Here is a 16,308-nt window from a genome sequence, read left to right as displayed (position 1 = left end):
TCACTCCTTCCTCCTGCTGCAGTTTTGTGTCTGTGCGGCAACTTCTTCCCCTTCTCCAATACATTAATCACAGAGGTGTTACCTCCATCACTAATTGGCTTGGCCTTGGTCAGCAGCAGGTCCTTCTCAGAGTCAGCTGGCACCAGCCCTGTCAGATACAGGGGAAGCTTCTAGCAGCTTTTTTAAAGAAACTACTCCTGTAGCCCCCCACCATCAAAACCTGGCCACACAGACCCAATGCAGTCCTCCAAAGACGTCATAACCAGCCTGGGGTTAACCAGTCTGATGATGTGTCTCCTCTAGACTCCCTGGAACTGCCCCTTGGTGTGAGAGAAGTACCAAGTGAAAAAAAAATATGAGAGGGCTTGTGCTCCAAGTCAATAGATGGTACTGGGAGAAAGTAGTGAGGGCTGTGTGGCAGCATGGCTGCCCCCACTAAGCCCAGTATTCACAGAGTCACAGAATTGTTTTGGTTGGAAAAGACCTTTAAGATCATCTAGTCTGACTACTAACCTTATACTGCCAAGCCCACCACTAAACCATGTCTCTAATTGCCATGACAGAAGACTCCAAGCCCTCTGAGGAGCAGCCAACCTTCAAATCCCACACACCCCTCACCTATGCCTTGTTTCAGGGCAGGGGGGCATTTTGTCAGATCTCACCAGGAGAGTGTAGGGGAAGAGTGGCTGCAGCAACCATGCTAGAATCATAGAACCATAGAATTGCTCTGGTTGGAAAAGACCTTTAAGATCATTGACTCCAACCACTAGCTTCATACTGTCAAGCCCATCACTAAACCATGTCCCTGAATACCTCATCTGTGTGTCTTCTCAGGATGTCTAGGGATGGTGACTCTAACACCTCCTTGGGCAGCCTGTTCCAGTGTCTAACAACCTTCTTGGTAAAAAAGATCTTCTCAATCTCCAATTTAAACCTCCTCTGGAGCAATGTGAGACCATTTCCTCATGTCCTATAATTCGCTACTGGGGAGAAGACATCCCACATCCCACATCCCACATCTTCACTTCACTGCAACCTCCTTTCAGGTAGCTGTACAGAGTGATCATGTTCCCCTCAGCCTCCTCTTCTCCAGACTAAACAACCCCAGCTCCCTCAGCTACTCCTCAAAGGACTTGTTCTCCAGACCCTTCAGCAGCTTTGTTGCCCATCTCTGGACACGCTCCAGCACCTCAATGTCCCTCTTGTAGTGAGAGGCCCAGAACTGAACACAGTGCTTGAGGTGTGGCCCCACCAGCGCCAAGTACAGGGACACAATCACTTCCCTGGTGCTGCTGGCCACACTCTCTCTGACAGAGTCCAGGATGCCATTGGCCCTCCTGGCCACACTGCTGGCTCATGTTCTGCAGGACAGCTCTCCAGGCACTCTGCCCCAAGCTTGTGGCGTCGCGTGGCGTTGCTGTTGGCTCCCAGCGAACTCCCAGCTCGGGCCACACCGTCGCAGCCCCGCCAGCCCGGAGCCGCCCGCTCCCCGCTCCCCTCCCCCACCCCGCCAGGGGGCGCCCGTCTACCCGCGCGCGCGGGACGCGGAACCCCGCAGCTGGAGGCGGCGCGCGGCGGCCCCCGCTTCCGGTCCCGCGCCGTGCGCGGCAGTCGCGCTTTACGGCCGCGGCGCGGCACTCGGTCCCGGTGCAAGATGGCGGCGGCGGCGCGGCGCGGGCTGTAACGGCCGCTGCAGCGGGACGGAGCCGGCCCGCCCCGGCTGCACGGGCGGGGGGCGGAGGGGTGAGAGCACCGGGACGGGATGGGGCCTGCGGCGGCAGAAGGGGGGAGGAGGAGGGAAGCGAGAAGGAGGAGAAGGTGGCTCGCGCTATCGCCTCCTCTTCCTCCCTGCGCCGGGGGAGGAGGGGAAGTGTTGGTGCGCCTCATGGGCGGCTTTCCGCCCTGCTCCCCAGCCGACATGTGGTCCGTAGTGTATTTCTTTCTCCTTCGGCCGTTAATTCGTTGCGTGGGAGCTCTTTGCTTTGTGCCCCGAAAGTATTCGGGATAGGGGTTTCTGAAGTTTATTCTCTTTCCCTTTACCCTTTAAGGGATAGAAGCGTGGGAAGGACGGCGTACAAATGTAGCTCGTACTTCTGTTTGGTGAGCTTCTCGCCTAAAGAAATGACAGTGTCTTGCCAAAAACCGCGTTAGGGCAGTAAGTGGGAAGTGTGCTGCTGAGAGTTGTAGGCCACGGGCTGCTTCTGCAAGCGGCAGGCCAGCTGTGAGCTTAGTATGGCAGTATGAGCCGTGAGCAGAGCTCCGGCGCTTTTTGCCAGCCACAGAATCACAGAATCTGAAAGGCTACAAAGGACCCTGAAAGATCATCTGGTCCAATCCCCCTGCCAGAGCAGGACCACCTAGAGTAGGTCACACAGGAATTATTCCAGGTGGGTTTGGCGTGTCCCTAGAGAAGGAGGCAGTTAGTTCTGGGAGCTTGCTAGGAACCCCTTTAATAAGGCCTTAAAGCATTATAAATGAGGCATGGTGCCTGAATTTCTTCCTGGGGTTAAGGGAAGGCACATCATTGAGGGGTCTGAAAGCAGCACCTTTGCAGTTGGGAAGGAAGGATGCACGTGGCAGCTGCAGTGAGGCCGCAGAGGGCTTTGGGCTGAGCTCGTGAATGCCTTCACTTTGGTGGCAATCTGTTTGGGTACAGTTTGGTGAGCAGAGAGCTCAACTCCCACATTTCAAAGGGTGTTTTGGGTTTCAGGGTGGAATCTGTTGTGTGTTGTGGTTTTTGTTTTCCAGTGGTGTTTTGGCATGGAAGTAGGGCTGGAGGGGTGTGTGTAGGGGGATTAGAGCTGTGAGAGAGGCAGCATCCGTGGCTGTACTTTGGACCCTTATGGAGTCATGTAAAAGTTAACAAAATGTCTGGGGACTGGAAGGAATTTTTTCCAGAATAACTTTTTCTTGACAAAATGCGTCTTGAAGTCATATTGACAGAGGCAGAAAGCATAAAGACAGAAGTATAACAGTTGTCTGTGAGGAGGAAAAGACATGGATGTGTGCAGAAGAGTTGCCAGTGGATGCTGGGGAGAGAAATCAAGGGCAGCTTAAAAGTCTGAGAAAGAGGGGAAATTTCTAGGAAACATTTGGAATAGAGAGGAATAGAAAGGTAAAAATTGGATAGCTCTTAGGAGATCTAGAAAGACTCTGACGGTCACTTAGGAAAACAGAATGTGTGTTCCTGCCTTCCCTATGCCCCTCCATTGTGGAAGCAAGAAGCTTTTTTCTTTGAGTCTTGGAGTGAAAGACAATAAACTAGCTGATTAGTTCAAAAGAGGTACTTAGTAAACTAGTACCACAGAATTATAGAATCATAGAACGTCAGGGTTTGGAAGGGACCTGTATAAAGATCATCCAGACCTGCTAAAGCAGGTTCCCCTCCATCAGATCACACAGGAACGTGTCCAGACGGGTTTTGAAGACCTCCAGAGCAGGAGACTCCACACCCTCTCTGGGCAGCCTGTGCCAGGGCTCCCTCACCTGAACAGCAAAGAAGTTTTTCCTTGTGCTTAAGTGGAACATTTTGTGTTCCAGCTTATGTCCATTACCCCTTGTCCAGTGACAGGACACCACAGAAAAAAAGTGTCACCCCAACCTCCTGCCATCCACATTTCAATATTTGTAAATATTAATGAGATTCCCCCCACAGTTTCCTCTTCTCTAGACTTATTACTAGTAAGAAGGTACTTTGTTAAATAGTAGCACTTAAAGTGGGGTAATTTTCATGTGAACGTGTGAGTGTGTGGGGCTCGAGGGCCTCACAATTATTTAAGGTTTTTGAGGGAGCAACCTGCTGAGACAGAGAAGAGAAATAAGCAGACTCAAGCCACCAGTGCATATGACCTGAAACCGTGTCTTATTTTCCAGGTCTCTCCCTCTTTTTTTTTTTTTTTTAAAGTTGTTTTGAGGCAGAAGGAAAAAGGTCAAAATGGGGCGGAGATCGACCTCATCCACCAAGAGTGGGAAGTTCATGAATCCCACGGATCAGGCCCGTAAGTATCCGTAAGAGCTAAGCCGGTGGGGAGAGTGGGAGATGTATGTTTTTACTGTAGTTATTTATGTTCAAAGCTCTTTGTAGTTTAGCTGTTGGCTAAACTGCAAGCTGCTTCTTGGGATTTACTTAATCTGTCCAAGGCTAGAATTTGAGGAACATGTCAGACTTTACAGATTCTGTGGTTAGAATGAGGGAGTTGTCTAGCTATGGTGGGTTTTTGGTTTTCTATTCCTTCTAGTAACATGCCAGAGGTTATCGATGCTAAAGAAAATCCAGAGTTCCATGGTGAATATCATAGAATCACAGAATGGTAGGGGTTGGAAGGGACCTTTAGAGATCATCCCGTCCAACCCCCTGCCAAAGCAGGTTCACCTCGATCAGGTCACACAGGAACACATCCAGGCGGGTTTTGAATACCTCCAGAGCAGGAGACTTCACACCCTCCCTGGGCAGCCTGTGCCAGGGCTCACTCACCTGAACAGCAGAGTTGTTTTCCCTTGTCTTTAAATTGAACTTTTTGTGTTCCAGCTTATGTCCATTACCCCTTGTCTTGTCACTGGATACAACAGAAAAAAGTGCTGTGCTTTATTTCAAATGTATACTTAAAGCCTGCACATTTTTAAGTGTGTTGTTGACTATTTCAGCTTCTGGGCAGCAATCCTTTCATGACTGCACATACAATATCACTCTGACTTTTGCTGCCTATTATTCTTTTGTGTGTGTGTGCAGAAACACTGCTGCTTCTGGAGACACAGAGTTCAGAGTGCTCCATCTCTTCTTTCAGTTTAACACACACAAAATAAAAATCTCCTTCATGTTGAATCATAGAATGGTAGGCTTGGAAGGGACCTTTAGAGAGCATCTAGTCCAACCCCCCTGCAGAAGCAGGTCCACCTAGATCAGGTCGCATAGGAACATGTCCAGGCGGGTCTTGAAGACCACCAAGGAAGGAGACTCCACACCCTCCCTGGGCAGCCTGTTGTAGTGCTGGAATGAGTTGAACATTTACAGTCTTTCTAAAATGAGTGAACTGTTGCAAAACAGCACTAGTCTTGGTGAATGAAATGTTCTTCATAGATTGGATTGTCTTTCAAGTTGTCATTTTTCTTTTTTACTTTCCTCTCTAGGGAAGGAAGCTCGGAAAAGGGAACTAAAGAAGGTAAAGAAGGAGATTAGAAATGCATTCCCTGTACTGTATATCGTAGAATCATTTTGATTAGAAAAGACCTTCAAGATGATCAAGTCCACCCACTAACCTCACACTGCCAAGCCCATCACTAAACCACATATCTAATGATGTTTGTGACTGTAATGGGCTGTGGCTGATGGATAGACTACAGCTGTTTTGGTTGATATCCTAAGAATCACTTTGGAAAATGCTTCCCAAACAAGTAGTTGAAGAAAACATAGACAGGCATCTTGTTTTGAGTAACCATAACGCATCATCTACTGATTTTAAGCTTGTGGTGATTACAGATTTTTGACACGTTACTGTAAATACTTGGGAATGACAAAGAAACAACCACCAAACCACAAGGAAACCACCCAAAACTCACATAATTTTCAGCATGTTTTACTGTATACCTTTTGGCAGTTGGTTTATCTTGTGGATTAGATGTGTCTGAATTCGAGTGAGTGAATTGCAGAAGCATTTGTAAATAGCAAGATAGTGGAATTTAAAACTCCTAGGAATTTGATTACTTTTGCTGCTGATGTGTGCCATGGTTAATATTTTCAGGGCATTTTGAGGTGATTTTTTTTTCATCAGACTGGGAATATTGGTGAGGATTGGAGCAGTGGTATTTGGTACAAAGGTTCTGTCTCTTTCTCCTGTGATGCTTTACTGATCAGCTTGATCTCTGATCTTAGAACAAAAAGCAACGGATGATGGTACGAGCAGCTGTACTAAAGATGAAAGATCCAAAGCAGATTATCCGGGACATGGAAAAATTGGATGAGATGGGTGAGTGGGAGGTACTGGGTGTTGGATTTGGGCAGTGGTTTAAGCAGATACACAACACACTTTTAAAGAATGTCGGAGACTAAAGTAGAGTAGCCTTTTTTCTTTCCTGTTAGAAGGAGAGTTTCTGTGAGTAGTTGGGGATTGATTATGATTTGATGTGGTGCTGTCAAAGGTGGCTGGTATAAAGAACGAATAGTGTGCATCCTGATGACTTAGAGCAGAAGGAGGGGACAGTCAAAATCACAGAATGATCAGGGTTGGAAGGGTCCTCTAGAGATGATCCGGTCCAAACCCCGTGCCAAAGGAAATTCACCTCAATCAGGTCACACAGGAACGTGTGTGGGTGGGTTTGAAAACCTTCAGAGAAGGAGACTCCACAACCCTGGCTAGCCTGTGGCAAGGCTCTCTCACAGCAAATAAGTTTTTCCTTAAGTGGGACTTCTTGTGTTCCAGCTTTTGTCCATTATCCCTTGTCCTGTCACTGGACACTACAGAAAAAAGTCCTGCCTCGTGCTCTTGACAAACACATTTTAAATGCTTGTAAGTGTTGATGAGGTCCCTCCTCAGCCTTCTGCAGGCTGAACAGCCCCAGATCTCACAGCTTTTCCTCATAAGGAAGATGTTCCAGTCCCCTGATCATATTGGTGGCCCTGTGCTGGACTCTCTCCAGCACTTCCCCACCCCTCTTGAGCTGGGGAGCCCAGAACTGTACACAGAACTCCAGATAGGACCTCACCAGGGCAGGGTGCCATAACTGTGAGATATTAACTTAAGAATTTTGGGGTTGGGGTTTTTTTTGTCTGCCTTGGATTAGAATTTAACCCAGTACAGCAGCCACAGCTGAATGAGAAGGTGCTAAAGGACAAACGCAAGAAGCTCCGTGAGACGTTTGAGCGCATCTTGCGGCTCTATGAGAAGGAGAACCCCGACATCTACAAAGAGCTGCGCAAGCTGGAAGTGGAGTACGAGCAGAAGAGGTCCCAACTCAGCCAGTATTTTGATGCTGTCAAGGTAATGCGTGTTACGTGCTATGGTAGTGTATGCCTATTAGGTTTGACAGTTATGAAGGACTGGAGCTTTATAAAAGACCAGTGTACATGTTATGTGGCCCATGTTAAGCACTTGCACTAATTTGGATACTTTCTCCAGTTGTGGCATTAAAGAGAGAGTTGCATGGGGGTTATCAGGTCTGTATTTGTCTCTGATACATTGATTTAATTCTCAGTAAGTTACAGGGAAAAGGGAGATTTATGTTGCAAATAAAAACCTGCAGGATTTGTTTTCTGTATTAGAGAACAAGCCTGTGAGTGTGCAGTGGGTATTTCTGTGAATTTCTGCTAAATCTGTTGCTGGAAATAATGACAGTTCTTTGGCATTCATTTAAAAAGCTTTCTTTGACATTCTTCCCTACCATTTTGGAGAACATAATGTTGCCCAAGTCCAAGTATCTATAAGATTTTTTTAAGTTGTTTTTTTTCTTTGGAATGTGCAGCAGCCTGTGTTTTGTGCCTTCTGTATACTGAAATACAGGCACATTTGTCTGCAGCTGCTTCACTTTGGGAACTGAAGGTCTAAAGGGTGATGGAAACCTGTCTGTGGTTTGACTGAACTTCTAAAGCCTTTCATGTGTTCACTGCATATGCTTTGTTTTGTGTTAATAGCTTTTACTATTGATTTCCCAAATGTCCTTCATAGACTGCTGTAAGATAAGATGCCCAAACAGGTGCCTTTGGCAAGTGGCGGCAGGTCCTACATGTTCTGTGCTTTGAAAGGTAATGAGGTTGTGCAGCAGCTTCTGTGGGAGTAAACAATTCTCTCTCTCTTTTTTCTTTCTTTTTTTTTAACCTCCAGAATGCTCAGCATGTTGAAGTGGAAAGTATCCCCTTACCAGATATGCCACATGCTCCCTCCAACATTCTCATACAGGACATTCCCCTTCCAGGGGCCCAACCACCTTCTATCCTCAAGAAGACATCAGCCTATGGGTAAGAGGGGAAAAAAAAAAGCCCAAAACCAACACAACACAAAAAAACAACAAAAATAACCCCTCCCTCCCCCCCCAAAAAAAACCCAAACCAAAAAACACACTTGGAGAGGAAGTAAAAAAATCCCACTTTTATTACGGGGAGGAGTTAGGGGTAGAAGCAGAGGTAGTATTGACTAGGAGAAATAAGAGTTCTGTGTGAGTGAGTTTGGTTTGTTTTTTTAAAAACAATCTTGCCCTAATATAACCTTTTTTTATTTAAACTGGTTTGAGTAATATAGTATGACTTTTACCATCTGTCTTTCTGCATACCAGTAAAGTTAAAGCACTGCAACCTTGAACATAAATTCCCCTTAGCTTGTTATCTATGTTCTTTTGTCTTGCTAGCGTATTCAGTTTAAGCTCTCAGTTTACTTGTTTATCAGGTTTCTCATACTAATTATTTCTATTCCTTTCTGAGTAGTGTGTTTTCAACAACTTCATGATTGCTTCATTCTGCTTCTGTGATGAGATTCAGTACTTACTTTTTTCGGTCTTCTCTTCAGTTGCCTTCTGAGAAGCTTGCATTTGTCTGGTCTTCAGCAATCGTGTCTTTGTATGATGTAGTGAACTCCCTGGGACACATCTATATTTCATAAATGTTCATGCTTCCTTTTAGAAGGCTTCTGTGTAAGCAATGATGAGACAATGCTATTAAGCTCACGCGTGTGTGTGTGTTTGTGTTCTTGTGTTTCTTATTTCCAGACCACCAGTTCGATCCATTTCTGTCCTTCCTCCTCCTGGTCTTGGTGTTCCACGCTTACCTCCAGGCAGGAAGCCCCCTGGACCTCCTCCAGGGCCACCCCCACCTCAAGTCCTACAGATGTATGGCCGTAAAGTGGGTTTCACCTTGGAGATGGCTCCTCGAAGGCGAGAAGAGGACATTTCTTACAGTTCTGAAGGAGGTAAAGACTTTCTTCTTGCTCTCTGGGATTTTCCTTGACCTCTCTGTTTTGCTGTGGATAGCACTGTCACAAAAATTGCGTGCCCTAGACAAAGTGTTCTCTGGCAATATGAATGTTAATACTACTTGAAGGATTCTTCTTCAGTGATCATATCTCTCAGGTGATTCTAAAATCTTCCATAATACCTGAAACTTTGTTTTCAGCTGTATTTTTAAATGCTGAAACTTCTAATTACAACTTTGAGATCTTTGTTTTTTCGTTATGTTGCACAGTTGGGATATTTTCCCATGTAGTCTTAACAGGGATGAAAAATTGTACATATTATCCCAAACCAACAACAAACCAATAACTTTCCCCCAGCTTTCTCTAGGAAAAAAAATCAAAACAAAACAAACAAACACTAAAAGGAAAAAAAAAAAGAAATCAAATCCCCAAAAATCCAAACCAAGCCTGGGTACGGATTTTGTAGAAGTACCTAGGTCCTTCTTTTTAACAGTTGCTGTATCTTCCCTAGTAACTGTTGTGAATGGGTAGATCAGCTTTATTGCATACCAGAAAGCATCAAAGCATTTAACGGTAGGTGATTTCTGTATAGAAACAAACTAATGAGTTGTTGGTAGGAGCTGCCTTCACTTGCTTGCTGTGTGAATTAACCATCTGGTTAACAGGGAATCTTATAAAAAGACTCTGCAAAATAGGAATATGTACTAAACAGTAAGGGGTGGGCAGTGTGTCTGTGCTGCTGCCAGCGGGATTCTTCCAGCTGTAGACACATCAAAATTCTGTCTTTCACACCATTATATTTGGAGTTCAGGCATTTCCTAACACTTCACTTCCTGCAGGGCAGCGAGGGCATGATGAGGATATGTCCAGCACCAGTGAAGATGAAGGTTATCCTGATGATATGGATCAAGACAAACATGATGAGAGCAGTGATGACAGTGACAGCGACAGGTCAGATGCAGACAGTGAAGGCGAGGACTTCCTGCACCGGGATAATGACAAGGAGAGGGAAGGTGGTGAAGAAAAGAAATCAGGTATGAGGAGAAATTATAGATTGGGGTTGGGTTTTATTCAAAAGAGTGACACTGCTTAACAGAGTTGGTATCTTTTTCTGACTGAGAGGGAAAGTGATTTTTTTAGCCAGCTAACTCTGTTCTAATTCACCTAAATTCCAACTGAAGAATTTTTGTTAGCAAACAAATCAGTAGGAGACTCTCTGGAAGAGAAGCATCTTTTTCAGATAGTCTTAGTTTCTTAACAGTTGAATTAGGTTGCTAAGGTCACAAGCTATTTTCCACCAGAAGCATTGAGTTGGGAGGATACCCTACAAAAATGAAAGCTCGGTGTAAAATACACTCCCTCTTCAGTGACTTGAACAACTAAGACAACTAAATTTCATGCTGCAAATGCTTTTGGATAATATTCTTTTTCTTGATTGCTTGGGGGAGACCAATTGCAAGAAAATAATAGGTCAGCCAAATGTGAAGGAGCATCATGGTATTATAATCCTAGATTACTCGTACCTGGCTGAAGACTTAAATCTATCTGATGTCTCTTCTTTTCTTCCCACCCCCTGCTACCCTTGCCTGTGCTTTGCTTTCCCCAGGTCATAGTGTACGGTTTGCAGACATGCCTGGGAAGTCCCGGAAAAAGAAAAAGAACATGAAAGAACTGACTCCACTGCAGGCTATGATGTTACGAATGGCAGGTGAGTGAGATGTGGAGATAAGCCATTAAGCTTCCAGTTAAGCTTTCTCTGGTAAGCTTACTTTGTTTGCGTGGTTTTTGTTCTATAGAGTAAATACTGTTATAATGTGAGATCTACTAAGAATATAAGCTGTGGTTAGGTTATTTGATGGAGTTTTTAAAATCAATTTTAGTCTAGTAGTGCGTGTGTTTTGCATAGCAGAGTTGAAGCTATGGTAGCAACTTACTGAGGGTTTTTATGTACAGGGGTTTTTTGCTTCTAAGTTTTATAACTTTTAAACAGTTGTGCAAGCAAAACCTCTTAGTGGAAAAGAAAAGGAGAGATTCTCTATGCCCTCAGCCTGTAACCTGTAAGGTTTCCTACTCCCTAAAAATATTCTTTTTGCAGAAATACGTTAACCAGTTAAGATTTTTTTTTATTTGTTTTAGAAAGACTACCCCCAGTATCTTTCAAAGGCACTGGAGTTTCTTGAAGATCAGGATTGTGCTTATTTCGAGGTTGTGTCCCTGTTCCCCTTCTTGTCCCTTTTTCCACACCCCTGGCCTCCTAAACTCCTCCAAACCGTAGATCAAATAGTTGCAGGTCAGGTTAGTAGTAGAAGTCTCAGCTCCCTCAGGAACACTTATTTTTGTATGTCAAAGCTCTACCTAGAACTGTGACTTTTTTAATTTTAATTTTCTTTTTAACAGTAAGGTGTGGGCAATTTTGTTTCCTTTGAAATAAGGTTTATTTTTCTTCCTTTCATTTTGTTCTGTGTGCTCAGATTTCTCTGATGTGCACACAGTTATTACCTGTGGAGTGGTTTTATAAGTATGTCTCCATTTCCAGGTCAGGAAATTCCAGAGGAAGGAAGAGAAGTGGAGGAATATTCAGAAGAAGAGGAGGAAGAGGAAGAGGACTCAGAGTCTGAAGAGACAACACAGCAGCAGCAGCAGCAACAACTCAGTGAGGAAGCTCTTGCAGACACCGGGTCATCTGCAACTTCCCAGACACAACAGCAGCAACAACCTCCCCAGGCTGTTGCTCCATCTCAGATACAGGCACCTCCTATGCCAGGGCCACCTCCACTAGGGCCACCTCCAGCCCCTCCACTGAGACCCCCAGGCCCACCCACCGGCCTTCCCCCTGGCCCTCCACCAGGTGAATACTCACTTTACTCTGCTTTGAAGGATGCGGGCTCTGTGTACTGCAGACAGGGGATCAGCTGAAGAGTTTGAAGCTGCAGTATGTGTTGCAGATGAGGTACAGGAGCCCACTGTGGCGCTTGCTGAGGCCTGTGTGAGCTCTTCAGTCTGTTACTGTACTGTATTTTGAGGCATCAGTACCTGTAGTCAGGCTGATGGGCATTGGCTTGTTTGTTAGCAGTAGCACTGACAGGCAGCAGTGGAGTCAGTGTGGGAGTATGAAGAACAAAGCCTAGTGCCACGTGCAGTGCCTAGTGCCATGAACAGTGTTTTGTTTGTGGGTGGTTTATTTGTGTTGCTCCCCTCACACCCTCTCCTGAACAAGACATGCTGAAGAGATTTGAGAGCCACTGCCTGGTTCCAGGCTTTGATGGTTTGCTGTTTTTTGGGGGGTTTTTAACAAGCTGTGGTGTGAAAGGCTTCTGCTGTTCTACCAGCTGAATGTATTTCAGTCGTATTAGGGAAGAAAACTGTCTTCAGATGAAATAAGTACTGAATTTATGTCAGTATTAGGCTGTCTGGAGGCTACTTTCAATGGGGCAAATCAGTAACGTTTTTTATAGTATATGTTATTTTTTTTGAGAGCAAACACCTGATTTAGAGGAAGATAGTAGTTTATTTTCTGTAAGTTAGTGGAGTTGCCATGTAGGTGAACTGGGTAAGAGTGACAAGCTGAATTGTAATTAAAAAAGCATGTAAATCTCTCTTCAGTTTTATACTTACATGGCAAAGATCAATAGTTGGACTGCAGTGAGGAGCAGTGTATGATATATGTTAATGTGTTTTATTCTATATGAGTATACTAACAGTTTTTTTTCCAAGGGAGTGAGAGGACAACAAAGTTCTTTCCAGTGTCTTACCTAGAGTTTTTCTCTGATATCCCTAGAGGGGGAACCTCAAACTTCAAAACAGTTACTTTCAATAGAGCAAAACTACTTCCTTTCAGGCCAGAAGGGTGATCAAAAGCCAGAGTGAAAAATTCTTTCACTTTTATCTGTTCAGTTTGTAACAACGGCAGCTCAGTAGGTGTTCTCTGCTGTTGTTTCATTTAAACAGGGAAGAGCCCTTACAAGTGAAGGAGGATACATGCTTATTATGAAGAAATTTCCCTGCTGCTTCATTTTGAGGTTATTTTTAGATCTGTTTAATCTGGCAGCTGGCTAGCAATAGAACAGCTTTCAAGTTCCTGTTGAGGATCTTTAGAATTAGCTGATGGGATAGTTTTGGTGTTTCTTAAACATGAACTAAATTTATCTTCCTTTTTTGTTTGTGCTCTCAGGAGCTCCTCCATTCCTGAGACCTCCTGGCTTACCAGGGCTTCGTGGACCTTTACCAAGACTTCTGCCACCGGGCCCTCCCCCTGGGCGGCCACCAGGCCCACCCCCAGGCCCCCCACCAGGTCTGCCCCCAGGCCCTCCTCCACGTGGGCCTCCTCCTCGCCTGCCCCCTCCTGCTCCACCAGGTAAATTGTTCTCTTTGCTTCAGCACCAGGTCTCCTCCTGCTTTATTTTCCCAGTTCTTGCAGTGATGACAGAGACAGGAAGTGTAAGCGGTTACTAGTTTACCTTTGTTCTAGTCTGTGTGGCTGCATTGTGCTGCATTTTTTTCTGTGTAATAACAAGTAATTCCATAGTGCTCTGTGTGGTTTGGTAGCAAGAAATCTGTCCTCAAAAAGGGTATCTCAGAGTTTAGGCTTCTGCTGAACTGTTTCTGAATAACCTCCAGGTGCTTTAACAGTGCTGCACTTAATGACTTGGAGATAGGTGTTTGTTGAGTTTTTTTCCTGACTGGTCAGACATTTCTGATAACAGCAATTCCAGTGGGATGGATCATCAAGAAACTTTTATTTTCAGAATGTAACTTTAAAATTCGAAAGAGAGCAATACACAGGATCCTGTAGCTTTTCAAGTCTGAGGAGCAGCAGTGTTTTCCACCCAGATATGCTAAGGGTGAAAACCTCGTTTAGAGCCAGTGCTACTGCATCTTGTTGAAGTGGGAGGTTTTTGTTGTTGTTTTTGTTTCTTGGCTTTCTGAGCCTGTGCACTTTTTCTGACCAAAGATTTTTAAGACTGCTGGGTGTGGAGCCAGCTCATGCTTTGTTTTCTTCTTACAGGTATCCCTCCTCCTCGCCCAGGCATGTTACGGCCACCTCTGGTGCCTCCGTTAGGACCTGCCCCACCTGGGCTCTTCCCACCAGCTCCTATTCCAAATCCTGGGGTGCTGAGTGCCCCCCCCAGCTTGATCCAGCGTCCCAAGGCGGATGACACCAGTGCAGCCACCATCGAGAAGAAAGCTACGGCCACTATCAGCGCCAAGCCACAGATCACCAACCCCAAGGCAGAGATCACTCGCTTTGTGCCCACGGCCCTGCGAGTGCGCCGGGAGAATAAAGGGGCTTCAGCTGCCTCCCAGAGAAAACAGGATGACGAGCCTGCTCTCCCACTAACCAAAGCAGCCCCTAAGGCTGGATCGTCTGCCCCAATCTCCGTACAGACAAAGGATGATGTGTATGAAGCCTTCATGAAGGAAATGGAAGGTCTCCTGTGACCCGTCGTTATCCCAGTCAGCTTTCCTGCCCCTCTGAACACAGCTCAGACCACCACAGAGGGAAGAGGAGGAACAACTCTCCTGCAAGCAACGAAAGGGCTCGCATGACAGGGCATAGTTCCCTACCCACAGGTTAACTTGCCAGGATGCTCTGAATAGAGGCTGCTGCAGATGAGGTGTAGCTGGGAACTGCCTTTCAGAGCTAGCATGTCCACTTGGTGGAAGGAAATTACAGCCAAGGCAGCAATGCTGCTGCCCTCCAGTCCTCCTCCTTCCTTGGAGGGAGATAATGGTACTTTGAGGAGGGGAGAGTGTGAGAGTAGCGGGGTGACTACGCTCTGCCTGAGTCCTTGCACATCCTGAGTGCTCTGGTGAGGGTAGTGGAATGGATTTTTAAGGAGCCAGAAAAGCGTTAGCAGCATTTCATACACATATGGTTGTCCAGTTTTTCTTTCCATACTGTTCTTTTGTGTAAATATTTTATAATCTGGGGGTTGTTTGTTTCTGTTTTTTTAGTTGCAGTGAGACTGATGAATCATCTTTCTTCCAGGGTAGTCAGGGAGGTAATTTGTTGCGTATACTGTACACTGGAATTTTGCGCCCTCTCCCCTTTACGGTCACCTTGATGGCTTTTCATCAGCCGGGGAAACTTCAGGTTGTCTTGTGAAAGACGGACAATAAATATTCAGTGTATCACATTACTGGTTGCCTTGTGATTTGTCCAAAATCAGTGTGTAGATGGAAAGGGGTAAGTTCAACTTGGTTCAACTTCACTAAGATATCAGGGGACTGAAGCATCTTCCTTATGAGGGAAGGCTGTGGGACCTGGGGCTGTTTAGTCTAGAGAAGAGGAGACTGAAGGGGGGGGAATCTCATTAATATTTACAAATATCTAAATGGTGGGTGTCAGGAGGTTGGGGCATCACTTTTTTGATGATATCTAGCAACAAGACAAGGGGTAATGGGATGAAGCTGAAACACAAAAAGTTCCATTTAAGCATAAGGAAAAACTATTTCACTATGCAGGTGAGGGAGCCCTGGCCCAGGCTGCCCAGGGAGGGTGTGGATCTTCAAGACCTGCCTGGATGCATTCCTGTGTGACCTGATCTAGGTGAACCTGCTTCTGCAGGGGGTTTGGACTGGATGATCTCTAAAGGTCCCTTCCAACCCCTGCCATTCTGTGATTCTATGATTCTTTGCTGGCCTTGGGATAAGATAAGAGGTATTCTGAGCCTCAGAAAAGCAAAGCAATAGCTGCATTATGAGTAATAAATACTTCCTTAAAAAAAACCCCACAAAGCTAAAATTCTCCTGTATTTTTGGTTTTGAGTTCCTGAACAATCACCTTCAACCTCTGGTAGCTGGTAGAAATTTAAATCCTGAAGTACTAGTAGTAATTACAAAAAAAGCCTTCTTTTATATACTCTGAGTGAAAGGTTTACTCAGCATCAAGCCTCAGCTACCTACCCAATGCATCTTGGGTGGGTTACCTTAAGTAAAAATTGTTAAACAGTTTTAATAGTCTGGTAAATAATTTTACTTGTGGAAAATTTCTGACTTCAAATTTGATGAAATCAGTGGCTCTAAAGGTGCAGGTACTTTTTACAAAGGACTTTCACATTTCCAGTTTAACTTTTCTCTTTTGGCAGAAGTGTTCCCTATGCTGATAGAGCCAAACACTCAAGACTCACCTGGACAAGGTGCTGTGTGACCTACTCTAGATGATCCTGCTCTGGCAGGAGGTTTAGACTAGATGATCTTTTAAGATCCCTTCCAGCCCTTAAGATTCGGTGATACCACATATGCAAGAAACAAATCTTTATTCTCATTTGAAACAGGCTGCACAATCTCTTGGGATCTTGTAGATAAATCAGTTTAAGACCAGTGGGATCAGTTGTGTTGGCCAGAAGTCTCTCCCAAATGAGCTGCTGCTTCACAGAGATATTTCCAGCCTCCAAAGTTTTGTCTGGAATAC

General features: G+C 45.2%; 1 protein-coding gene across 2 annotated transcripts; it reads left to right on the top strand.

Moving 5' to 3' along the window:
- The first annotated feature begins 1,633 nt into the window (after window positions 1–1,633).
- Window positions 1,634–15,031, top strand: WBP11 (WW domain binding protein 11). Of its 2 annotated transcripts, none has more exons than XM_062014561.1 (12): window positions 1,634–1,743; window positions 3,905–3,998; window positions 5,128–5,159; window positions 5,870–5,963; window positions 6,778–6,974; window positions 7,815–7,948; window positions 8,692–8,891; window positions 9,734–9,928; window positions 10,501–10,602; window positions 11,431–11,742; window positions 13,066–13,248; window positions 13,900–15,031. In XM_062014561.1, exons 2-12 carry the CDS (start codon window positions 3,935–3,937, stop codon window positions 14,331–14,333), a joined length of 1,947 nt encoding a protein of 648 aa, XP_061870545.1. In that variant the 5' UTR covers window positions 1,634–1,743; window positions 3,905–3,934; the 3' UTR covers window positions 14,334–15,031. The 2 variants fall into 2 exon arrangements, with proteins under 2 accessions (XP_061870545.1, XP_061870537.1); XM_062014553.1 differs by having other exon boundaries at window positions 3,874–3,998.
- Window positions 15,032–16,308: the final 1,277 nt, after the last annotated feature.

This window comes from Colius striatus, chromosome 1, assembly GCF_028858725.1.
Source record: "Colius striatus isolate bColStr4 chromosome 1, bColStr4.1.hap1, whole genome shotgun sequence".
Lineage (NCBI taxonomy): Eukaryota > Metazoa > Chordata > Aves > Coliiformes > Coliidae > Colius > Colius striatus.
The sequence above is the reverse complement of the archived record's forward strand: the minus strand, read 5'-3'. Positions and strand labels throughout refer to the sequence as shown.

Coding starts and splice junctions, on each gene's coding strand:
- WBP11 (XM_062014561.1), top strand. CDS start 3,935: ATGGGGCGGAGATCGACCTCATCCACCAAGAGTGGGAAGTTCATGAAT. Junction 8,892..9,733: donor TTCTTACAGTTCTGAAGGAG/GTAAAGACTTTC, acceptor CACTTCCTGCAG/GGCAGCGAGGGCATGATGAG. Junction 10,603..11,430: donor TATGATGTTACGAATGGCAG/GTGAGTGAGATG, acceptor CTCCATTTCCAG/GTCAGGAAATTCCAGAGGAA.